At 43.1% G+C, this 26793-nt stretch overlaps 1 protein-coding gene across 3 annotated transcripts; it reads left to right on the top strand.

The window, feature by feature from the left end:
- On the top strand, positions 1-26519 carry kynu (kynureninase). 3 transcript variants are annotated; one of them, XM_080720793.1, is made up of 14 exons: positions 1-83; positions 778-970; positions 1669-1789; positions 2174-2256; positions 11074-11135; positions 15236-15307; positions 16019-16093; positions 16965-17111; positions 17634-17732; positions 18944-19017; positions 19961-20013; positions 21384-21469; positions 22336-22566; positions 26021-26519. In XM_080720793.1, exons 2-14 carry the CDS (start codon positions 793-795, stop codon positions 26153-26155), a joined length of 1416 nt encoding a protein of 471 aa, XP_080576919.1. In that variant the 5' UTR covers positions 1-83; positions 778-792; the 3' UTR covers positions 26156-26519. The 3 variants fall into 3 exon arrangements, with proteins under 3 accessions (XP_080576919.1, XP_080576917.1, XP_080576918.1); XM_080720791.1 differs by lacking the exon at positions 1-83 and adding an exon at positions 601-660 and having other exon boundaries at positions 773-970; XM_080720792.1 differs by lacking the exon at positions 1-83 and adding an exon at positions 616-660.
- Positions 26520-26793: the final 274 nt, after the last annotated feature.

The following is a 26793-nucleotide window of genomic DNA, read 5'->3' as shown; positions in this document are numbered from 1 at the left end:
GCACTTAATGGTTCCAACAGAATGTAAACACCAACAGAAAATACAACATGACAACCGCAAGATAGGCTAATCATGATGTGCAGGTGAGAAATGCATGTTATTATTTAGAAATTATTTGTAATGTTTGATACGACGATACACAGAAGTTGATCATAATGAGACTATAGAGACAAGACAACAGGACTTTAACGACTGATCATAGAGACAGGACTTTATAACGCAATTACGCAGGGATGGACATTAATATACATTTTGTCCATTTGAATTGTAGATCGGCTTTTTATACATTTTGAACACGTGAAATGGGACATTCTGCACAATGAGTACTTTTACTTTTGGTACTTTAGAAGTACATTTTGATACCAATACTTTTGTACTTTTACTCAAGTAAATGTTGATTCCAGACTCTTAACAAAGTATTTCTATATTGCAGTATTGATACTTTTACTTACTAAGAATGTGAGTACTTTTTCCACCACTGGTAGGCCTCTCTCTCTCTCTCTCTCTCTCTCTCTCTCTCTCTCTCTCTCTCTCTCTCTCTCTCTCTCAATGATTAGCTAGAGAATATATTTACATAGATCACCCAGGGTTAAAGGGCATTACCCACCCCGTAAGGCAATTGGTGCAGTCCGTTCATTGACAAGATTGCACATACCTCAAGTTTGTACCGTTTTAAAAAACATAACATTGACACTTTGTCAGTCTACAATTCATACATTGAGGCTTTCTTTCCAAACAGTAGGACATTATTATAACTATTGCTGTGTGCCAGTTCAGTCCAAGGTCCAGAGGATGAGTTCTGTGCTGGGTTCCACGGCTGGGTCTCCCAGAGAGACCTTGGAGCAGGTGGCGGCTCGCCTGGGCGTCAGGACCACCGCGGTGGAGGTGGCCCACTACCTGGACCAGCAGGACCAGCTCAGACACCTGAGGGAGGAATTCCTGGTGCCCAAAGTCGCAGACCTGCCTCCGTGTGAGTTAACATATTACACATGAGTCATACAGTATGTAAACCAAGTGCTTTCAACCCTTTTCACGTCATGGTCCGTTATTTATGTGGCATTTGAGCCACAGACCACCGTTTGATGAGATTTAGCCTCTCAGACCCAAGACTTGTTGTCCCCCTCAAGGACCAATAACTCTGAGAGTTATGCACTTTAATGTAATAATTGAGTGCAAAGGACCCCAATTGAAACAAGCCTTTCTTGGATTTAAATCCTTTTAGCAGACCTTGTATTGAACTGTACTTTACTTGTGCTTTTTTCCCTGCGAGTATATAAAAAGGGATGTAAATAATGGCTGTTGAGTTGACTGTTATCTCTACAGTATGTAGACACTAGACAGTATAGGAACTCTGGACTAAATGTTGGACCAAATCATGTTTATCAACACACCTTTTCTTAGATTGAGGTCCCAGAGATTAAATGAATGAATGAATTAGCATGTGCATGTCAAGTTGGTGGTCATTCACATTAAAGAGGTTGAGTTGTCTATTAGTATATCCATTTTGCCGGGTTGTGTGTGTGAAAATCTATTTAGGGACATGTTAACATATAACGTTGTAGAAATAAATGCTAAAGATATCTATCTATCTAAATGTTGTATGAGTCAACATAGTTTACATACCCAGCATAGTTTACTAACCCATTGTACTGTCTCTTGTCTGTACAGCTGATCTCTCGCTTGTCAACGGCACTAAAGAATGCATCTATTTTGTGGGAAACTCGCTGGGACTTCAGCCCAAAAAGGCCAAGAGATACCTGGACGAAGAGCTGGAGAATTGGGCTAAAATGTACGTTGATAATTTGTGACCATAGTACTTAAAACTCCTGCAGTTTTGGTGGCACGCATTATACGTTATATATAGTTTAATTTATATTAATTTATTTATGAATACATTTTTTCCATTTACTTGAATGGGAAAATGCAAAACAATAAACTTTTCCCAAATATGGAGATGGCTGACATCATAGATGTTTGACGTCATAGACCACATGAGACGGACACTAGTATGTCCATATCTGGGCATTCGAAGATGTGGCCCATGGTCTATGATGTTGATTCTTGTTTCTGATCATATTGTTGCCATATTTCCACCGGTGTTCATTGGTCTTGTTGTATGTCATATTATTTCCTGCGGTGTTTGTTCATGCTAATATTGTTGTCACATTTCCAGAGGTGTTCATGGTCACGTTCAGGGCTCTCGGCCGTGGGCCTGGGCTGAGAACAACATAGAGGCACTCATGGCCAACGTTGTGGGTGAGAACAAGCTTTTATTTTTCTTCCTAAAAACACAGTCCACTCATCTTTACATGTTTTTATGCATTGATACAGACAGGAAAGCTGAGAGGTTCTGGTCGGATGTGAGTCTGTGTCCATGTTGGTTGTTATAGCAACTGCTCTATACCTGAACCTGACATACAGTACCAATTCTGTAGCCTGGCGGGGCCCGACGTCATACTGTGTTCACTCACTCATTCCTTCCACAGTATAACGTCTGGCCTTCCCGGCATAGGCAGCGAGTATCCTGATTATTTTCTGATCGGGGCACAACAAACGTAGTCTTCCTGTCATGACAACAAGTGAAAATCTTTCCCTGATTGGTCCATGTGTAGACGGTGACGTAGTGCATGCTGCAGCATTTTCAAAACAACAATGGCTGCCCTTGCGATGCAACAAGTGTAACAGTTAACGCTCTAACCATAAAACAAGCAATAAGTGCAGTTATTTCAGAGTTGGAATCAATTACAACAATTAAAAAGGACCACGGGGGATGCGCTAGAGGCCGAAAAGACGTGTTTGTTTGCCGTTCTTCCGACTGGCTGAGAGATGTTTTGCTACGCTGATTGGTTAGAGGAGTCTGTCTGTCAAGGCAAGTACTCCCGCCCACTTTTCAAGCTGCCAATAGGCCGAAGGCCAGACGTTATACTGGGGAAGGAACTGGGGCATGTTTCAAAACATTTAATAGATTTTATTATTTTGTTTTTCTCCAAAATGTTTCCCCCATGACACTTTGTGAGCTTGTAATTTGGCAATTTTCTCTATTCGTCATACAATTACCTTTTCAGTGACTCAGGAGGTAGAGTGCCCCCTTGGGAGTCAGAAGGTTCCCGGTTCAATCCCCATCTCCCCCTGTTAGTTTGGAAGTGTCCTTGAGCAAGGCACTGACTGAACCCCTAACTGCCCCAGATGAGTAGGTTTGTGCCTGGCTTGGTTTCCTCTGCTGCAGGTGTGTGAGTGAATGTCATGCACATTGTAAAGTGCTTTGGATTTGGAGTTGGTAAACTGAAAAAATGGTCAAGCGGTGCTACTTTTAGCAGTTTTTGGCATCCTAGGAACTTAAATCGTTTTTTTTATTTATTTTGTGACCATTTCTGTTGAGAGCTCTTGCCATTAACTCTGATCTTGTACTTTCAAGTCGCTCTGGAGAAGATCATCTTTAAATTACAAATGGACTCTGTAGTCAAGCTCAAGGCCACTTGGATCCATATGAATTTAATCAGTAACCATTCGTCTACAAGAGATCCGGGCATGTTTATGATAGTATCAACCTTTATACACAAATTACACTCAGTTTACAATGTAATTGTGAACCAGTGGCACTCGGGTGGTGCTGGGTTAAATAACTGTCCACCAGCGCATATTCTGGGGGGTCACACTTAACATCCAAATGGACCCGTATGGGAGATATATAAGATCTATAAGGGCCCATTTGGTTACCAACTCTACATCATTTAGCTGGGAACCACCTGGAACCCGCTCAAGAACCACTGGTTGAGAAACTGATCTATACGAACATAATTGGTTGTGTCTGGGGAGGGTTATCTTTGTCTTTGCACGTACACCTACACCTGCCGAGGCGGCGCCTGTCAGTGCGGGGTGATGAACGCCAGGAGTAGGATGGACAAACTGGAATTTAATCTGTAACCTTACCTCACCTTAATCTGGGTGATATGGGTGAAGGCTATGATTGCATCAATCTTTATACATGTTTTACAATGTAATGTATTGTTTACAATGTAATAAAAGTTAAGCTCATGTGAAGATGGTTTGGAGCAACCTGGAAAGAATGTCTGAGTACTACAGATGTTGTTTTCCAGTTCTGCCCTACGTAGAATATGCTATGACTATGAAACTATACACACCAGGAGCTGCCCAGTAAAACCACAGTCTTCTCTTGCTGGTCACTGGGAGCTGACCAGTACAACCAACAACCAATAAGTCTTGACAAATGGGATAGATTTGTGCCTTTATAGCTCGTTGTTGTGGGAAAACGACCACCCAGCTTGTTATAGCCGTTGTTGGGTTTCAGGTCCCGTGATCCTTTCAAGTTACAAGCATTGTCACTATTACTAGTGTTACCGTTTTCCTGTACTGTCTGCTAAATCTTAACATAAAACCAGTTCAGGGGAGCGTTCTTTAGGTTAGATTATACTTTATTGACAAGAATGGCAGCAGCAACATAGCATATAAACATCAGCAAGATATGAAGGCAGCAGCACGATACATAAAGTCAGCAGCATACACTAGGCATACTAACGGCAGCAGGAGAGCGACAAATGCATGACATGTATACTGTGATACTATACTAAGGCCGCAGCATACCAACAGCCTAGGAATAAGAACAGCATCTATGGCAACTTAGGCAGGAGCATAACTTGGCGATGGATTCTGTATTCGGGTCATTTCCTGCAGGCCCACGATCACACGTGTACCATGTACGGCGAAGTACATGTATGGCTGTGTACGTCGTGGGCTTAACATATCTCTGCAGGCAATTACCCGAGACCCCCCGCGGGGTCTAACACAGAACCTACGGTGGAGCTGGGGTGGTGGCGGGGCAGTAGCTTGCGCAACAATACCTTACCTACAGGCAGGTCTACCTATATATTGTATAGGGGCGGGACGCGCAGGTCCCGACCACGTGAGCGCACGCAACCTCCAGAACACTCCCCCGAACTCGCTTCGTCATTACACTCCTTCGCATCATTTCAGGGGAGCGTTCTTTAGGTTAGATTATACTTTATTGACAAGAATGGCAGCAGCAACATAGCATATAAACATCAGCAAGATATGAAGGCAGCAGCACGATACATAAAGGCAGCAGCATACACTAGGCATACTAACGGCAGCAGGAGAGCGACAAATGCATGACATGTATACTGTGATACTATACTAAGGCCGCAGCATACCAACAGCCTAGGAATAAGAACAGCATCTATGGCAACTTAGGCAGGAGCATAACTTGGCGATGGATTCTGTATTCGGGTCATTTCCTGCAGGCCCACGATCACACGTGTACCATGTACGGCGAAGTACATGTATGGCTGTGTACGTCGTGGGCTTAACATATCTCTGCAGGCAATTACCCGAGACCCCCCAAAACAACAACCCCCAACACAAGCAAAAGCTAAGAATCCACTGCCAATGCCAACCAACGGTGAAGGTTGCTCTGCTGTAAATAGGCGACTAGTGCTGAGCATAACTACACCAACTGCCTAACCTTAATACTCTAGAGCGATACCAGATGAATATGCAGTAATACTGGAATTAATGAATACTAACAGCGTGCAAAGACCAACCAACGGTGAGGAAGGTGGCGCAGCTGTACTTTTAGCGCTTACTGTGAGCAGGAGGCACTGAACTATATAACTACCTAACACAATACTCTGGAAAGGCCAAGCTCAGTTATTAAAGTAACGGCGGCGGGACAGCTCAGAACATCCTACCTAAAGGGACACCCCAGCAACCACCTTGCTTTGCAGAGAAAATGGAGTGCGGCAGAGCAATGCAACTATTCATAAAAACGTATACTAGAATGGACAGCAAATGAAATACGCTGTAGTACTGACATTTATTAATATTAGCAGCTTGCCAAAGGCCAACCAACGGCGAAGAAGGTAGCACTGCTGCAATTTAGCGATTACTGCGGTGGGCAGGAGGCAACTAAAGTGTAGATACGCCGATCAACACTAGAACTCGAGCGCTATGCTATACTAGAATGGGCAAACGCGATAGAAATACACAGTAGTACTGAAGTGTATTAATATTAGCAACAGCCAACCAACAATGAAGGTAGGTGTCATTTTAGCGATGCTATACTGAGCAGGAGCAACTGCGTATAACACTGGTTTATACTGTTAAACTTACCCATCTAACCTAAAAGACACCTTGGCTTGCATATTAAAATGCATGTGAAGCGCAGCAGAGAGGCAGCCATTAACCTAAAAAGACACCCCAGCAAACAACTTGCTTTGCATATTAGGCATGTGAAGCGCAGCGGCAAATAAACACACAAACATATCGGGTACACGCCGAAGCAGAACGGCATAATGTAACCTTATGAAACCTGAGCTAGTAGCACAGCCGCTCAGTCCCGAGTTGCATGGCTTGATGCTCATTGGTAGCTGGGCGTGCCGGATTTCAGATTGCCGAGTCTGACGTAACGGACATAGCTGCCGATGCCCGGCGGCTAGAGGATTCCTGGTTGATGACAGCACCCGGAGCGCTGCTGTTGTCACTGCCCCGGTCCAGCGAGAGAGCTATGCGGGTGGACGGGTAGCCGGGTGGGGGGCGGCGTGCAGGTGGGCAGCTGGTTGGGCAGGCCGCAGCTCTCTCGGTTTTATGCCGTACCAGGCTCGTGTCATGGGTGCCGGGGGCAGACATCAGGCGGATGTTTCAGCATGGAAATAAAGGACGGAAAAGTGAATTAGTTCTGCTCCAGAGTCTGCTGATGCGTAATATAAGAAACTCAACAAACCACATCTTGACTTTTAAGTCAAGCAATGCAAGAGCGGCCAAGCCAATATACCAACCAAGCTAATGTGCTGCTATTTACTAAGGCTACCTATTGTTTCCAAGCTTAAAGCGACTGAAACCCCAACAGCACCGAACAAGCAAATGCGCTGCTATTTACCTGCTAGAGTCTGGCTCCGCAGTGCTTCTAGGATAGCTGTTGCTGGTGAGAGGAATGGAGTTCCCGCCACTGGTGCTGGAACTGCAGTTCCCAGGTTCCTTTGCGGCATGATGGCGGCGTCGGCGTGTTGCGCCTCCGGAAGACGAGCCTGCGCCCCATGAGCTTCTAGCACGACACGGCGGGCAGGCGGGTGGGCTCACGGGCAGCGGGCTGGCGGGTGGGCTCGCGGGCAGCAGGCAGGCGGCGGGCTAGCGGGCAGCAGGCAGGCGGCGGGTGGGCTGGCAGGCGTGACGGCCGCCTTGCTTGGGTTGGCCGATGCTGTAGAAGCAAAGCCCTCTGCAGTGCTAATCGACTCCTGACTGGCCTCATGGTATTCTACAGCCGTGGACGAAGCTATAAAGATAACATGTTAATAGACAACGCAGCCGCTGCAGCACGACGCTGCAATGGCAAACATGCTGTAGCGACAGCCATGCATCAGCTCCAGCCCGAATCTGAAAACCTGTTAGCAGGCATGTGGCAGCCGAAGCAAGAAGCTATGAAGAAAAACGCACTGTTAGCGGAACCTGTAGGAGCTTAGCCAGAAGCTGTAGGAGATTAGCCAGAAGCTGCAATGATCAAAATGCTGCTGTAGTAGCGGGCCTGCCACAGCTCCGGCATGGATCTGCAGTGATAAAGCTTATGTTAGCTGCTGCAGTAGCAGCTATGCAGCCACTCCAGCACGAGCTGAAAATATAGAAATGTTAGCAGCAGACATGTAGCAGCCGCAGCAAGAAGCTATAAAGTAAAACATGATTAGTGGAACATGTAGCCGCTTTAGCATAAAGCTGCCATGATAACCTGATGCCGAAGCCGTGGGCCTGCAGCCGCTCCGGCCTTGAGCTGAAATAATAAACAGATGTTAGCAACCAACATGTATTAGCTTTAGCATGAGCTGTAAGAAAACATAAAGTGTGCTATGTGACCCAATACTATAACCTTAGTTTGAAACGACAATTAAATTAAATCACTTTTACTTCTGATACACTGGTAGCAGCTTTAACATGAAGCAGTAACGATTGCAGCGGACCAGAAGTGCTTTAGCCAGGAGCTGCAATGATACAAATAATGTTAGTATCAGACACGTGGCACTGAGCATGAACTGCACAGATAACATGATGTCAGCATCCTACAAGCAGAAGCGTCAGTTGTAATTATTAGCAGCCATAACAGCAGCATTAGCAGCTTGAGTAGAGCTAGCCTCCGCCGAAACCACGGAGACATGACGGTATCCGACTGCGGCAGCAGCAACAATTGGCGTATTTATTTAGCATTTAATATAGCAGCACAACTGACAACTTAGAACTTATCAACTTTAACTAATAGCCTGCGATGCGAAGAAAAAAAGCTGATGAGCTGCAGCTGATGGATGCTGAAAACTGAAGAGAATGGTTAGCTTTAGAGTAGACTACGTTTCCCTGCATGCACTAGCGACTCAACTGGTGACGTCAGGTCAGACAGGCACGACTTGCGTTAGCGGAAGCAAAACATTGATCGCACGTAAACTATGGCACCTATGAGCTAGCGGGTTCCTCCTCCCAGGAGCCCCCGCAGACAGACATCCTTTATAGCTTCTCAAACGAGCGGCCATAGAGTTATAATAGCGAGCGGCGATTAATGTTTTAATCATTCATCCCGCGAGGGCCAGACAGTGCAAAACATACACATAACCCAAGGAGAGGCAGAAGCAATATAGGCCCCAGATACTAACTAGATTAAGCACGCTGCGACGAAGCCTGAATCGAAAGCTTTCCTCCTGGCCCGACGTGTAGTTCATACGACTATTACTTCTAGCACAACGCCGAGGCTTGGCATGATAGAGAACTACATTTCCCACACGCAGCGCTTAGTATGTGCTACCGTAAACCTCCTCCGTGAAGACGTAAAGCTCTGCTAGGTAGATTCATAGTTATAATATGCCGCTTACTGACACGCGCAACCTATATATTAATTTATTCCTCCTGACATGAGACATTACTGTTAATAGAGGCAACGTTTTCACACGGGGCCATACTTGTGCCTAGAACATGGCTAGCAAGCTGTTTTACCAGCTAACAGCTATCCTTACAGAAGTTAGAAGCTAGCCGGCTAACAACAAGCAAAGCTAGCCCTTGGCTGACTGAAGAAAGGAACGCTGCTCAACAGTAGCAGATACGGCTAGCTCCGTCGACGACACACCACTGTTCCCGATAAGCACAACCAACTGAGTTTACCTTTATAGCGAACGGTCGCAAGCAAGCCAAGCACAATGAAGTTATTTTAGCATTAGCCAGTAGCCACAACTACTTCCATCTTGATCTGTAGTATGCAAAAATCGCTGGAATGGGCAACATTACCTTGATGAAACAGTAGTTAGAAGTAGACCTCAGCCGTGTTTACTACAAACAACAAACCCAACAGTTATGCCATAAGCCTTGCCTTGATCACAGCAGCTAAAAATGCGCTTTAGCAATAGTGAGCAGCCGAAACAAGAAGAGCAATGGCCTACAAAGGCACAATTAAGTTAGCTAAGCAACAACAGCACAAACACACTAAATTAGCCTAGCCACGACAACAACTGCCGCAAGGATCAGCAGCACTGCACTGCAGAAATCAGCTGGGAATTAGCAACATTAGCGAGACCCACACACTTGTTGAAGCAGTACTAGAACACAGCAGTGTCTACCCAAATCCACAATCCCAAAGTTTTTCCCATACAACCTTGCCTTGAATCCCTTGATCCTAGCGTAGACAGCGGCTAAAGACGCGAAAGACATGATCCAAGCAGAAGTCAGCAGCACAAACAACCAGTAGCCCCTCGAGACAGCCATGCGTAGCAGCAGCAGTAGCTTGCGCAACAATACCTTACCTACAGGCAGGTCTACCTATATATTGTATAGGGGCGGGACGCGCAGGTCCCGACCACGTGAGCGCACGCAACCTCCAGAACACTCCCCCGAACTCGCTTCGTCATTACACTCCTTCGCATCATTTATACTTTTTTATATTTTTTATCTATCCAGAGTAGGTTCACCCTGGCCACAATATGACTTCCGGATGGTTCTAGCGGAAGTGGTGGAAGTGCTGTGTTTAACGGAAGTTACGTCATGCATTGTAGTCTGCCGGTGAAATTCTCGCGGCGGAAGTTGAACAGTCTCTGCCTGATATTGTCACCAGGCTTTTCTCTTCGCAGATGAGTAAGCCTGGCTACGCGAGGCTAGAGTAGGTTTTCTGAACATCTTTCAGCCCTGTTTCACAATCACACACACATTCACATGTGGGAGCTGACCAGCACAACCACAGTCTTCTACCGGTCACTGAGAGCTGGCCAGTACAACCACATTCTTCTACTGTTGTACTGGGATCTGGCCTTTAACCGTTACTAGTGCCTTGCCAGTTTGGGGTATGGCCGATGTGCTGTACTGGAGAACCGCTCGTCTGATAGACTTGACAATCGACACTGCTCTTCCGTGTCCTCTCAACAGTCCACCCACCAAGTGTTAAGTGGATTGGATGAGTGGTTCTCAGGACATGTGAAGGACAGTGACACAGATATACATACTTTTATAGATGTTTTGGTTTAGGCTGCTTCATCAGGTCGTTGAACTCTTGCATCCCGGTGTATTTTGTAGAGTCCAAAGTGCAACAGAAGAATTCTCTGCATTTCACTGCATTTCAACACAGGCATACAGTACGTACACAAGGCTGTCACAATCATGACATTTTACTTTATAATTTGTTGCCATTCAAATAATTGCGATCAACAGTTTCATTGTGTTTGAACACTGGAATAGTGCTTGGTAAGCAGAAATTGCACAGGGCAGATGTAACATAACTTAAAATTACAAATAATATAAAATAAATCTACTATCTTTTTATCTTACAATAATTGTGAGGCCTATGCATACGGCTGCAGTATTTATAGTTGCAGTTGTAGAACAGTTACAAGCAGTTGTGGAATTTTGAGAGAGAGTGCTGTCATGATGGCTCTTCTCACTTTGAGCACAGAGCACTTTGAGCATGATGAGTGTTGCAGAAAGACAAACAGCTAAAAGAATTAAAACTAAGAATGTTTCATGAATGACATGAAAGAAAATAACTGAATTTGTCTATGTCTGTCTGTCTGTCTGTCTCCATTACAGGGGCTAAAGCTGAGGAGGTGGCATTGATGAATGGTTTGACAGTTAATCTGCACCTCTTACTAGTAAGATGTTATCAAATCAAACCACCTTTGGCAGTAGAGTCAGTGAATGTTATTTCCCTGTAGTCAATATGTACTGTATACATTTTTGGTTGAACCCCAACTATAAACCTTAAGGCTCTCGTGCTTGATATAATTACAATATTGCTTGGCTTTTCATGTTTTATTTCTTGAGTAATTGATAGGAGAAAAAATATATATTTTAAATAGAAGTACTTCTTTTTTTTTTTATACTATTTTTATTTGAGTTTTGGGCATACCAAGGAATAATTTCACAGTTATAAACAACAGAATATAAAAAAGGCAGCGATATGGTACAATGAGTAATATAAGTAGTAATCTATCTATAAATGCGACAAATCTCTGCGTGTATGTATCTCTGCGTGTATGTAACCCGCGTATCTCGAGAACCGTTCGTCCCACCGGCTTCAGATTCGGCACGCGCGTTCCCCGACGCGGCGCGGAGTGCAGTGCCGAGCCTCGACCCGACCCGACGCACGGTTTTCCGAAACCGGCGCAAAACGTTCGGAATCTCCTTATGCAGAGCTGATTGTTGACATCAGGCTGTTCCGGAGGAAATCGGCGCAAGCGCTGACTCATTGTGACATCACTTCATAAAAGGCTCTGACATCACGTACGCCGGCGCGAAACGTTCAGAATCACCATATGCGGAGCTGATTGTTGACATCAGGTGTTTCGGAGGAAACCGGCGCAAGCGCTGACTCATTGTGACATCACTTCATAAAAGGCTCTGACATCACGTACTCCACATGAGTCAACAAAAAATCTCTGTGAATGTGTATGTATGTATGTAATCCGCGTATCTCGAGAACCCTTCTTCCCACCGGCACGCGCGTTCTCCAGATATGGGCATAAAATGAATGCCCGTATGCGGAGCTGATGTCTGACATCAGAGTTTTCCGCAACCGGTACTGTGTGTGCAGAGATCTCCATATATGGGCATAAGGGGACAAAGGCAAACAGATGGTCAAAACGGGTCCTAAAAGGCTCTGACATCACGTACTCCACATGAGTCAACAAAAAATCTCTGTGAATGTGTATGTATGTATGTAATCCGCGTATCTCGAGAACCCTTCTTCCCACCGGCACGCGCGTTCTCCAGATATGGGCATAAAATGAATGCCCGTATGCGGAGCTGATGTCTGACATCAGAGTTTTCCGCAACCGGTACTGTGTGTGCAGAGATCTCCATATATGGGCATAAGGGGACAAAGGCAAACAGACGGTCAAAACGGGTCCTATGACAACAGGTATATTGGGGTTTGCATTAAAGGGTGGGGACAAAGGCAAACAGATAGATGGTCAAAACGTGTCCTATGACAACAGGTATATTGGGGTTTGCATTAATGGGGTCCGCTCCAAAAAAGATAAAGAAAATAAAAGAGACAAGACAAACATAAGACAAGCAACAAAGCGTGGGACTGGGAGGATGACTTGAATGATGCAGATCACGTACGCCGGCGCGAAACGTTCGGAATCACCATATGCGGAGCTGATTGTTGACATCAGGTGTTTCGGAGGAAACCGGCGCAAGCGCTGACTCATTGTGACATCACTTCATAAAAGGCTCTGACATCACGTACTCCACATGAGTCAACAAAAAATCTCTGTGAATGTGTATGTATGTATGTAATCCGCGTATCTCGAGAACCCTTCTTCCCACCGGCACGCGCGTTCTCCAGATATGGGCATAAAATGAATGCCTGTATGCGGAGCTGATGTCTGACATCAGAGTTTTCCGCAACCGGTACTGTGTGTGCAGAGATCTCCATATATGGGCATAAGGGGACAAAGGCAAACAGATGGTCAAAACGGGTCCTTTGACAACAGGTATATTGGGGTTTGCATTAAAGGGTGGGGACAAATGCAAACAGATAGATGGTCAAAACGTGTCCTATGACAACAGGTATATTGGGGTTTGCATTAATGGGGTCCGCTCCAAAAAAGATAAAGAAAATAAAAGAGACAAGACAAACATAAGACAAGCAACAAAGCGTGGGACTGGGAGGATGACTTGAATGATGCAGATTTAAGCAGGCTGCGTATTCTGCTTAAAGAAGAAACAAACAAAAAGCGACAGAGATCTCATATATGGGCATAAAATGGACGCATATAAACAGATATCTCCATATGCTTAAAGAAGAAACAAACAAAAAGCGACAGAGATCTCATATATGGGCATAAAATGGACGCAGATAAAAAGATATCTCCATATATGGCATATATGGGCATAAAATGGACGCAGAATCACAAAGATCTCCATATACGGGCATAAAGGGACACAGACAGACAGATACAGAGATCTCCATATATGGGCATAAAATGGATGCAAATAGACAGATATCTCCATATATGGCCATATATGGGCATAAAATGGACCCAGGATTATATCTGCAGTGATCTCCATATATGGACATAAAATGGACGCCGACAGACAGACAGATACAGATATCTCCATATATGGGCATAAATGGACACAGGCAAACAGATGGTCAAGACGGGTCCTATGACAACAGGTATAATGGGGTTTGCATTAAAGGGCGGGGCATTCATTCCCTATTTACATCGTTCCCGAGTTGGCCAGGTCGCTTCGGGCGGCCCAGCTTCTAGTATTAAATAATAATATAAGTACTGTACAAATATAACATGAAAGAAAAACAGAAACAAACAAACAGTGACAAACAACATAGCAAACGACAAAACAAAAAACAGAACAGTAAATAAGACAATCTTGCTCTCAGTCCTCCAGCACGGATCGTGCCCTTTCTGTTATTCCCTCTGTTTCTTTAATCGATAGTGGTCTTAGGCGATAGTGGTCTTAGGCCACGGATGTATTTCACTTATAAAATGAAACAAAGGGATATGGAATAATAAAACAATAAAAAAAATGGAAATACTCTAGTCCTTTTTGTCTTTCTCATTCTTCTCCATCCCTTCCACATAGATTTTGATTATTATTATTTTCAATGATTATTATGTTGGGGGGGTCAGCTTACTTTTATTAAAGTGGCTGATGAAAGGTTGCCAAATCTTATAGAATTTGTCTTCACTCCCTCTCAATTCGAACTTTATTTTTTCTAATTGCAGATAATGCATAACATCTTTCATAAGAGCAGTATGTGTCGGTACATACACTTGTTTCCAATTTAACAGTATCAGCCTGCGAGCCAATATAGTCACAAACGACACCATGTTATATTGTGCACTAGTCAGTTTAACATTGGGCCCTTTAACCCCCAAAATAGCCGTTAGTGGATCCGGGTCAAAAGGCTTCTCAAGTATGTCTGATAGTGATTTGAATATATTTTGCCAATATGGTGTTAATTTTGTACAGTGCCAGAACATATGAGCCAACGTTGCTGGAGCTTGACCACATCTGTCGCAGGCTGGGTTTACGTTTGGATACATTCTGTTAAAGTTATACCATGTAACTTTTTTTATAAAACAAATCTTAAAATTGTCCTAACTCTTAAATCGCTAAAGTTTTAGCACACCCACTCCGTTATTTTCAGCTTCTGAAGCCTTCTCTTTATATGTTTTCTATGATCCTGACCGGGGTCCGGTTTTCGCGCAAAAATTACGTCATCATACACTACCGGCCAATCACAGCGAGGGTTATACACTGCCGGCCAATCACAGCGCATCTTGAAGTGGGGTCGCTAGCTATCACAATAGGGCGGCCATATTTGTAGGCGCCTGTGTGTGTCTATCTATACTCGGGTGAAACACTCCGTTTCTCCGGAATGCCTGAACGCACAGGAACCAGGGACCCCTCTAAAGATAGATCTCGGCGAGGTGGAGGCAGACGCGGGGGTGACGCGGGGGTGTGAGGCCCGGTCCGCGGCGAAAAACGGCCGAAAGACGCGGACGCTACTGACCACTAGTTGAGCAACTTACACAGTATAGCTTTAAGCTTTTCCTTTGACAGATGTAGTCTATGTAAAATTTTAAATTGCAGAAGGCCATGCCTTGCACATACTGATGACGAGTGTACCATTTTTTGTGATATTGACCACTGTTCGTCCGTAATGGGTATTATAGAAGTACTTCTTTAACTAGGATGCCAAATAATTCTCTTGTAGCTTTCTTTTTACAAACCTACAGAGAAACGGTACAAGATTCTCCTGGAGGACAAGGCTTTCCCCTCAGACCACGTGAGTGATCCAGCAGCCATCAGTTAACCACCGTAACCTCATAATAGGCATTCTGTGAACATAGCCGGTTTCACTTACGTTTTTGAGACCACCGTGCCTGCAGTCAACCCTGTACAAAGGACAAAGAAGGGCGCAACAGTTGGTTAATTTAGGTTTTCACACTCTCTGTGTTAAATGAACACGCTTTACTGTTGTAGTAAAACGTGTTATCTGGTTGCCGGTGTTGATTTTGACAGCAAATTTTGATTTAGTCATAGTCTTTTGAATAAAATTCCATTTAGTTTTATAGAGAAGAGAAGGGCAAAGTCACATTTTCAGACACTTAGGACGTCACTTTTTCCACAAAGCTGACCTTTGTCGATGGACATCTTGTATATTGCACCTATAAAATGAATGTGTGTGTATAGCACATTTCATTCACAAAGGCAATTCAGAGTGTGTTACACAGGGCAGAGTAAGCCATTAAAAATAAGATTGACCGGGATACAATTGAATATAAATAGATAAAGGTCAAAGTGCCATTATGGGTTAAACTATTGCCACACTGTCATCAAATCAACCTGTATTGGCTAAACTAGGAACAACCTGGCATTTAGTACTACAAGGTCCTTCATGTAAAATCAAGTCAGATAAGTATGCATTTTGCCTGTAAACTTTATTGATTTGAAAATGATCAGCATTATTCTCCCCTCCCCTCCCCTTCCTCTCCAGTATGCCGTGGAGTCTCAGATCGCATTGAGGGGCTTGGACCCCAAGGAGAGCATGGTGCTGGTTTCTCCCAGGCCGGTAGGACTGTCACCACTACAGTAGCCCTTTAGATTTGTATCACATTTTGTTATTATTAACCGCCAAAGATGTAGATCTACGCCATGTCTGTGTTTGCAGTGATTCACTGAAAACAAACCGTGAGTGATCCCAGGACTACAGATCCCAGAACGCAACAGGAAATTACATTGATTGATTGATTGATTGATTGATTGAAGACTATTAGAATTTTGCATAGGAAAAGGTACAGTTTCATGACGGTACAGTTCACTGGTAGAAGGTCAACTAAAAGGAGATCCTAGAAAGCACTTGGCTTATTTGCACAGGAAACCATTAAAGTATCTCATATAACATTGAATGACAGACAGATAGAACACGGTACTACAGTATGCAGTAGATAGCAAAAACAAGCTTTTTCCCACCTACGGATCGGACCCTACTGTAACTACAGAACGGATGATCGCGGATACAAATTGTATTTTCAGAGTGAAAGAAACAACAATAGTCTGCCTGGCCATGTGTTTTTTGTTTACATCCTGGCCACATGGTGCGTGGCCTGTTGCCGGCGAAAATAAGGTAAACACTGAAAAAGCCTGCCAGTGGCGGATTAATGAATTAATGAATACCTGGCGGTGATTGTGTTCATAATGAATGGTAAACAATCAACTGTACGTATGTTTGGTTGTTTCTGAGATACTTCAATTTCAGAAAATCAATGGCGGTTGGAAACAATGCCCAAACACTGAGTCATACATCATAGCTATGTTACTGTATAGATGACATTATGCACCACTATGGACACCTGGTCTGGCGGAGATACGTTAATGTCCCCATGAAGGTTTTTGTTTTATCATTATGGTTGTTAATTCTAGTTTTATAACTGTGTTGTCAGGGGGAGGAGACCTTGCGAACGGAGGACATTGTGGAGGTGATTGACAGGGAGGGGGATTCCATCGCTGTGGTGATGTTCAGTGGGGTGCAGTACTACACCGGACAGCTGTTTGACATGGCTGCCATCACCCAGGCTGGACACAGGAAGGTAGTCTACTGCAGTGGTTCTCAACCTTTTCAGGCTGCAACCCCCCAAATAATCATATTTTAACTGGGGACCCCCCACCCTGACTAGCACTAGGAGTTGAGGCATTACATTTTCTATAACACAGTTCTAATGTGACAAGAAGAGGCTAAAAGGACTTTTTAATACCTCTAAAATGACAAATTAAACATTGGCCAAATTGTCAAATATTAGAGGAAGAAATTGTGAAAATAGCAGATCTACATGCTCACAACGCCTCACAAGGCGAGGCATTGTGAGCATGTAGATCTGCTATTTTTTTCTTGTCACTTTAGAAATGTGCATATACCCTCTATACACTTAAACGTTATGTTGTTTTGTTTACTGTTGAGTGAGAAAACAATGTTATGGAGACACAATAGGGAACCGCTGCTTAGGAATGCAACAGAAAGAAATAATAATAATCCCCTACTTTAGTTTATCCCTTTTTTGCTACAGTGTCACACAAAAGTAGCAAAAATACAATCTCTACCCTCCCCTTCACAGGGTTGTTATGTAGGCTTTGACTGTGCTCATGCTGTGGGAAATGCTGAACTCAAACTACACGACTGGGGAGTAGACTTTGCCTGCTGGTGCTCTTATAAGGTCAGTGTTGCTATCCTAAATCGTCTCCTTCATTATTAGGCCTGGGGCCAATTCTGATATCTTCACAAATTGGTACCACCCAAGGTGACCGTACATTTTTTACATTTTTGACTTCCTACATGTCTCTAGTTTACATTTTGGTATGATAACCCTTTCTGAGACCCAGCTTAATTGATGTTATCAGCCGCTAGAGTCGGTCTCCCATCGACTTTCTATACAGGAGGAAAATACCCAGAAATTATAAGTAGGATGTGAGGGGTCTAACTAGGGGTTTGTCATGATGCTGAAACAATTGCAAGCATTTGTTTTGCACAAAAAACATTCCTTGGGCTACAAATGGCCCCAGAAAACGCCCACAAAACTGATGAAACTGATGAAAAGTGATGACTCGTCACTTTTCATCACTAAACCATCATTTTCTGGGGCCATTTGTTGCCCAAGGAATGTTTTTTGTGCAAACTGTGGGTTGTATACGATACAATTTCCCCCGGAATTTCTCGGATCATAATGCGACTCCCGATCTAGGCCCGCCCATTTCCGCCTGCAAGATTCCACAGGGCCTAGTTCTTAGAAAAGAATGCCATACGATACGTCATCAACATAACATCCAATCATCCCTAATAGAGGGTATGCACGTCCACTGGGACGTCCACGTCCCCACGTCCCCCTAATCTAGACTGAGTGGCAAAACATTGAGCAGCGCCATGGAGCATTGGAGTTTGGAAGTGCTAGTTGCAAATCACTCAGCGGGCCTGCATACCACCTGTTTCTAAATTGCACATAATGCAGGAGGCAGCAGGATGTTGTGTTGTTGAAAACGAGTGCTTCCAAACTCTGATATAGGGTTTAACTTTAAGTGGTTAAGCACACAGTGTGTGTGTGCATACCTTTGCACAAACCACAGCGCATGAACGTAAGATACGCGAGTCATGGGTGAGACGGTTGCAGTTTAACTGTGACATCCTGTTTGTGGGACTTGCTGCGTCCTGATAAATGGAAGTACATGGTGTCACAACCACAACTATGGCTAGGAGTGACAGAGAGTTTAGATACCGTATTTTAAAAAGAAAGCGGAACATTTCTGGCCTTTCTGAAGTGTTTATTTTTTATTTTTTACTATTTCTTATTTCATGATTACTTCATTTATATTTGATTGTATTTAGTTTATTCGACTTGTTTTACTGAGTTGTATTTGTTTCATTCGTTTTTAGTATGTGAACTCTGGTGCGGGAGGCCTAGCGGGTGCATTCATTCACGAGAAACACGCACATACAGTGAAACCAGCGTGAGTAACGAATCTACTACTAGTAACTCTTACTGAATCATTTCTCATAGCTTAACTTGATGCACATGTTCTGTGGTTTTGACTGTGATTTAATCTATTATTGTTTTGTCAGCCTCACCTAAATTGACATTAAATGGATTTGGTAGTTTTCTCACAAGCTGTTATTCACTGAGAACTAATTCAAATAAGTAAGTAGTAGTAGTAGCAGGGGTGTCACAAGGGGGATGAAAGTGGGACTGAGTTACTAGGGCCCAAGGTGGAGGGGCCCTAGTAACTTTAGCTATAGAAAAATAGCAGATATACAAGCTCACAGCGCGGCACCGAGTGCCGCGCTGCGAGCTTGTAGATCTGCTATTTTTGAAAAGTCGTGAAAATGTGTGAAAATCTTTGAATTATGTACTTTTTAAGCGAACATTTGTAACTCAAATGTTGCTTCTGGGGGGTCCCTGGAACTAAATATTTTGTGATGGGGGTCCGTGGCCAAATACATATCATCTTGGGGGTCCTTGACATGAAAAGGTTTGAGCACCACTGACATGAAAACATAGGTTTCTTGCACACATTTTCACTATTTTTCAAAAATAGCAGATCTACAAGCTCGCAGCGCGGCACTCGGTGCCGCGATGTGAGCTTGTATATCTGCTATTTTTCAATAGTTAACATTCATGGGGGGCCCGCAGTGAATCCTTGTACCCAGGGCCCAGAATTTGGTGTGACGCCCCTGAGTAGTAGTAGTATAAATGGAACCAAAGTTGGTTCCATTTATAGAGCTACAGACACATAAAGTTCCATTTGTTTCCTATCTATCTATCAATCAATCACGCCCCATTGATAACCACTGCTTTAAGTATTATTATATGGTGTCCTATGAAATACACAGGCGTAATGTAATGTCCCACCTATGTATATAGATATTAACACTACTGTTGTTGTCATCATCCAGTCTCTTAGGATGGTGGGGTCATGATCTTAAAACTCGTTTCAAGATGAATAATGGTGAGGAATACATAATTATTACACTGAATAATCACATAATCACATAACTTCCTGGTAGGCAGCTGTGGAAAGTAATGAAGTATGTTTACTGGAGTGCTGCACAAAGGGATATTCCACTTTCAAAAACACTTTTTGTCATTGTATGGTCTAATCAGGCTTGTATGAACACCCTGAACAGTTTTCAATTAGCTTGATTCAGTATTTAGATATTTGATGTAAAAGTTACCAGGCCCGACACGCCCATGCCTCTCCCCACACACACTCATTGTAACTTCAAACTCCATTTTAACCATGATAGATTCATTAAAAATACCCATTATTTTTTCTGGTGACTCATAATACCCTCCTAGTACGTGAGCAGGCCGTGTTTTTTCCATAACGTTTTTCATGTCTTTTTTATATATTTTTATTGTATTTAATTTTTTTCATTTTCACAAAGAATTATTAAAAATACATGAAAAACGTTATGGAAAAAACACGGCCTGCTCACGTATTAGGAGGGTAGTTTGAGTCACCAGAAAAAATAATGGGTATTTTTAATGAATCTATCATGGTTAAAATGGAGTTTGAAGTTACAATGAGTGTGTGTGGGGAGAGGCCCTGGGCCTGGAGGGCCAGATAACTTTTACATCAAATATCTAAATACTGAATGAAGAAAATTAAAAACTGTTCAGGGTGTTCATACAAGCCTGATTAGACCATACAATGACAAAAAGTTTTTTGAAAGTGTAATATCCCTTTAAGTAAGTGAGGTACATTTAGTTTACCTTTGGCTGGAAGGCTATAACACCTTTTATAGCATGCTACCATCCTGTGGTTGTTATTAGTAACTACACTTCTGTACACAAAACTGACACAATATTCTACTTTGTGTACTCTGGTTTATCAATTTATCCACTTATAACTTACACCGGTGATAGCCAACTGATGTTGTTCCGTGTTCCAATGAAGAAAATGAAAATGCATTCAAAAATAATGAATTACGACAATAGGATTGTTGGCCAATAACAATGGTATAGGGATTACCATTTTGAGTCGTTTTCATAACTGTTAACTGATATATTTCACTTTAAGGGCACTTTTAGTTATCACATTATTTTCATACAATTATTGGTCCTCGCAAATGTTCATTACATGAAGACAGAAATGGTGCGGTCTTATGATGAGCATTAGTGAGGAGCAATTTCAGTATATGAAGATGAGATTGAAACTGCTTGAAATGCTTCCTTAAACATGCACGCATGCGCTCGCACACACCCACAAACACACACATATAATCCATATCACAAACACACAATGAATATGTCACATATTTGAACTGCATTGAATACGTTCCCACTGCATGTGCTCTGTATGTTTCCCTGTCTCAGTGATGGATCTCCAGCCAGGCATCAGTGGCTACAGGCTGTCCAACCAACCCATCCTGCTGGTCTGTCCACTGCAGGCCAGCCTAGAGGTACTGCTGTTATAGGTCGAGGACCCCTTAGCTGAGAGAGAGATGAAGCAGGGACTCCTCCACTACATGTTGTACAAAACTGTGTTGCAGATTAAACGTAGTCATAGATTTCATAGGTAGCTTCGTAGACTCGTTCCATCCTTCCGTGTTGGATTCATGTTAATAATGTATATTTTCAGACATAACTTGTCCTTTGGCTCTGTACTTGGTCTGTTCCCCCCCCCAACCCCCTCTACACGGAACCTCTTCCGCCGAAAAATGGGCTGAACTACAAGCATGCATTGTTGCGTGATGCATGCTTTTTGGCAAATGCTCAGAAAAAGGCAAAATAGGGATGCTAGAGTTAAAGGAATATTCCGGACGAGTGCTTTTCTTATGGTAATCTGATATTATTCCATGATCCAACAACCAGTGTGATTTAGCGGCAGTTTGCCTCTTTGCGGCAGTCCGTTATTGACAACACTCTGTCAACACATCTCAACCATTATGAAGGACATAATGTATGTAATCAAGAAAAAGGAAAAGTCAAGCGATACAAATATGCGGTGTAGCGTAAAATCCCACAGCAAATAAATAAATAAGAAATGTACTGATTGTTCTGGGATATATCATCAGATAAAAGTGGTAAAACAGCATAGTTTAATGTTGAAAATCAGTGGTATTCCTATTTTAATGTAAAAAAGAGAGAGAGAGAAAACTTCTTATCACACAGAGATTTGGCTCTTAGGACCGAAGACCCCTGGGTGCAACACTTCAACTAATAGCTTTCATCCATTACAAAATTATAAATTTGTAATGAAAAACAATCTGTTTTAAAATATAGCCCATCCACAAGCTCACATGTTATGATATGTTCCGCTCCCCAGGTGTTTGCGATGACCAGCATGTCTGCCCTGAGGAGGAAGTCCCTTCTGCTGACAGGTTACCTGGAGTTCCTGATCGGGTGCTACTACAGCGCGGACCCCTCCCAGCCTCACAAGGCCACCGTGAGCATCATCACCCCCTCGGACCCCCAGCAGAGGGGCTGCCAGCTCTCTCTGTCCTTCTCCGTTCCCATCCGAGAGGTCTTCGACCAGCTGGAGAAGAGAGGAGTCGCTGTGAGTACATCGACTGCCATACATCTTTTGATTCTGATTGATTGATTGAATACTTTATTAAGGGGACATCAATATGTCCGTACACGGACATATGTGTTTGTTGCAAAGACTCGTCCTTGTTCGTGGCAAATAATAGATTTTCTTTTTTACACGCCTTTATAATGTTCTTGTTTCGATCATGAGACCCAATTACTGAACGTCAAGTCTCCAGGTTTTCTTCAGAATATGTACGTATGACTTAGTGCGTATTATGCTTAGTGCTAGTGGTTCTCTAATGTTTAATATGCAAGGACCCCCTTAACTCTAAGAGGGTACAAATGGAACTAAATGGACCCGTGAGGGTCCAGTTGGTTCCATTTGTACCCTCTCTAAGTTACAGATGTGTTATGGCCATTCAGGGCTAGCTCTTTATGTGTGTTTCTGGTAATAATATTATTTTCCACTGATTTCTTTAAGTCTGTGGCAAAAATGACATTTTGACACAAATGTCCACTACAAGCCAGCATGGTGATGACCCCTGTAAATAAATAAATACAAAATAAAGCATAGGAAAATATAGTTCAATACAAGGTCTGCTAAGTGGATTTAAACCCAAGAAAGCACTATGGCTTGTTTCCATTGGGGTCCTTTGCACTCAATTCATTGAAACACTAAATGACAGACAAATATAACAATACAACGCGAAACAGTCCGAAATCAGAAATAAAATAAAAATATATATTTTCTTTTGATAGAATAAACAAAGAAATAGGCTATATATCTTAGATGCGTGTATCTATTCTGCATCTAGCATGAGGCAAGACCCAACTTCAGAGTGACAATTTTTTACTCAAACCTTTGCTTCTGGGGGTCCCTGGAGCAAAATATTTTTAGATGGGGGTCCGCGGTGAAATACAAATCATTTTAGGGGTCCTTGACATGACAAAGTTTGAGAACCGCTGATATAGGCCGATTCTTCTGAAAAAATGTATGTTGCTACAGTATATCAGTGGTTCTCAAACTTTGTCAATGATATGTATTTCGCCGCGGACCCCCATCTCAGCATATTTTGTTCCAGGGACCCCCAGAAGCAAAGATTTGAGTTAAAAATGTTCACTCTGAATTTGGGTCTTGCCTCATGCTAGATGCAGAAAAGATACACGCGTCTTAGATAGATAGTTGAAGAGGTTAAATGGATTGGTCCTACCATTACTGGTTTTCCATAGCAATGGCCTACTGAAGAATCTGCTTAGTGAAAGGTCAAAGTTCAGAGAAATGTGGTGAGCTGTGCGCCCTGATCCAGAAAGCTGACCTTAAATCATGGCTCCACCAAAATTCTAATTGGTCTTGGCTAAATTGTTTGTTGAATGTTTAATGGACCACAATAAATAAAACCTTTGGTTTGTTTTGTGTCTCATCCATTTGGGGGGTTGCTTATCTCCCGATTAGGGAGCCTTACAGGTATTTAGCAGATTTTCAGTGGCTCGTGCATGTTGTGTGCGTGGTTGTTCCCGTCCACGACCGGCGAAAGTCTTTTCTTTCACAGAAAAAAATACAACCGCGATGATCCGTGTGTACATTTGGGTCCATAGAAAACATGCTGTTTTGACCGAACACGCAACATGGGAAAAGAAGCAGAGATATACAGTATCCATGTTTCTGCAGCCAGGATGAATAGAATTCAATGGGCGCCGGAAGTTCCCGTGCTGTGTGGCGGCCTATTTTCTCCAATAATGGTCTTTTATTTAACTCTCAATAACAACAGGTCCGCTCGTCACAAATAAATAACTCCATTTCGGCTACAGTTCATCTGAACCGCTTGCTGTAAGGGAGCAGAAACCGTTCGATGAAGCATGACAGGGGGCGTGTTCTTCCCCTCTGCGTCATCAGTGCCCATACCCCAGGTGGGGTTGACAAAAGTGCCTTTCTGTGTGGTATTCGCATTTTCTCCCCGTGTCCCCTAGGATAGGTACCCTCACAAAAAGAAGGAAACATGAAACAGTCCGGGGCTCTCCCCAGGTTGGCAGAGGGAGAGTAGGCGACCGAGTATTTCCCGGTGAACCTAAGCGTAACGGCGGGGGCTTGGGAGGGTGGGGAACACGCACCACTGACTATTGCTGATGATGGAGAGGTTATATAGCTTAGCCTTTATGTATTGAGAATGAGAGGCACTCTTGCCGATTTAGTAAGAGACTCGTCGCCAATTGCAAGATATTTAAAAGTTATTTGGGGCCATGATGATATGCTTTTCTTCCCACAACTAGACCAAGGATTTATATTTTGTCTGTGTTATTGTTTACAACTACAGTTATTCACGTGTGGCAAGATCGCGGTTCACTATTTATGTAGGCTTAGAAGCCTTTTCAGAAGTTAATTTAATGTTTTCCATTTAATGATTTCCTTTATCCTCATCTAATCTTGCGCTATTGCACGCAACTGTTTTTGCCATGTTTTAAGGCCGTGTAGGCTTTTCAGAAGTTAATGTAATGTTCTCCATTTGATGGTTTCCTTTATCGTCATCTTGCGCTAATGCTCACAACTGTTTTCGCCAGGTTTTAAGGTCTTATTTTAGTTGTTTCTCATAAGCTCGCAACCCTCCTGCCCATCGGCCCCCACCTTTGCGCTTAGGTTCACCGGGAAGTACTCGGTCGTGGAGAGTAGCGCCCAAGACAGAAATAGCAAGACATGCCATTTCTATCTGTGTGAAGTGACGCCTTTTTAGGAGATGAGAAGCAGGTTGAAGTTTGTTCATTCCAATGGGAGAGTGAACGTGGACACAGCTTCTGAACCATTCTTTATCACTAAACTAAATATCGGACCACGCATGCGACGCGCCCATAAACGACCATACTCCAGAAGCTAAATATGTTGTTTATGCCCTTGGCCATCTAAGCCGCACACTGCACGCTTGCGTGTGTAGTGATGACCTTAAATGCTGCATGCCACGCATAAACGAGTCATACTCTTGGGTTTATATAATAAACAACCTTAAACCTATTTGTGTGTGATTCTTGGATCTCGTATTGAACCATTCTTTATCCCTGTGGTCACGGAACTAAATATTGGACCCGATCGTCACAAGTCACACAATATTCCCCAAACTTTTGTTTTTCAGAGGGTCAAATGAATCAAGAGAAAATCAACTTTATTATCAACCTTTCTCTGTCCCAGCAACTCTCGCGGGATCTAGCACCAGTAAGCATAGGATCATAGGATGTGCACGAGAATTTCCGCCAGACGCAGGCCGCCCACTTGTAGGATTTGTGTACTGAATTTGTGTACCGTGTCGCCTCTAGTGGCTCCAATTGGGAACGTGTATCTTCTATATTAGGAAGTGCTTATTGGTAGTTCCCAGGATTACGCCTACCATAGGCAATTGGCACTGGGTGAAAATGGGTTACAAAACAAAAACTAATATTCAATCCATCAAAGAATACGGTTGGTTCTAATGTTTGTTGTGCTCTTGTTTCCACAGTGTGACATGAGAGAGCCCAACGTGCTGCGAGTGGCTCCGGTTCCTCTGTACAACTCCTTCAGTGACGTCCACCGCTTCATCGAGGTCCTGGGAGACGCGCTCGCCGCCTCCGGCCAACAGCAGCAGCACAAATAGACGCTATGATTTGTAATCACTTAAAGGGGCTACCATGCATATTTAAAAATATCCCAGCCTATTTTGGGGAACACTTTTGCAGAAAATAGAAGATCTACTGGCTCGCAACGTGCCGCAAATGCCACGCGTTGTGTGCTTGTGGATCAGCGACGAGTGGAAAACTAATCAGTCACTAATACATAGCCCTGGTTTACAGTTAAGTGGTTCATAATGTTTGGTTTATAGCGCTGGAAGGAAAACACATAATTATGAAAGTTTACTTTATAATGCAATTCAAAATGTTACTGCACAAAATTGGAAATGGAACAGCTGCAGTGTTTATGGATTTCCTCACACAATTTATTTTAATGAATAAAATGTTGTTTTAACCAATCTGTATGGTAGATTATTTTAATTCAATAGTAACTACTGATCTTCCAATGATACCATAGATCATTGGTTCTCAAAGTGGGGTCCTTGGGGGGGTTCCAGGGGGTCCTCAGCAAAAGTATTTAACATAGCATCACAATCATTTTAACCTTTATCCATTTATACGTTGACTATTCAAAAATAGCAGATCTACAAGCTCACAGCGTGTCACTTTGTGCCACCCTGCGAGCTTGGACACCTGTTATTTTTGAACATATTCTGAAAAAATA

The sequence above is a fragment of the Nannobrachium achirus genome, assembly GCF_963921795.1.
Source record: "Nannobrachium achirus genome assembly, chromosome: 24".
Taxonomy (NCBI): Eukaryota; Metazoa; Chordata; class Actinopteri; order Myctophiformes; family Myctophidae; genus Nannobrachium; species Nannobrachium achirus.
The sequence above is the reverse complement of the archived record's forward strand: the minus strand, read 5'-3'. Positions and strand labels throughout refer to the sequence as shown.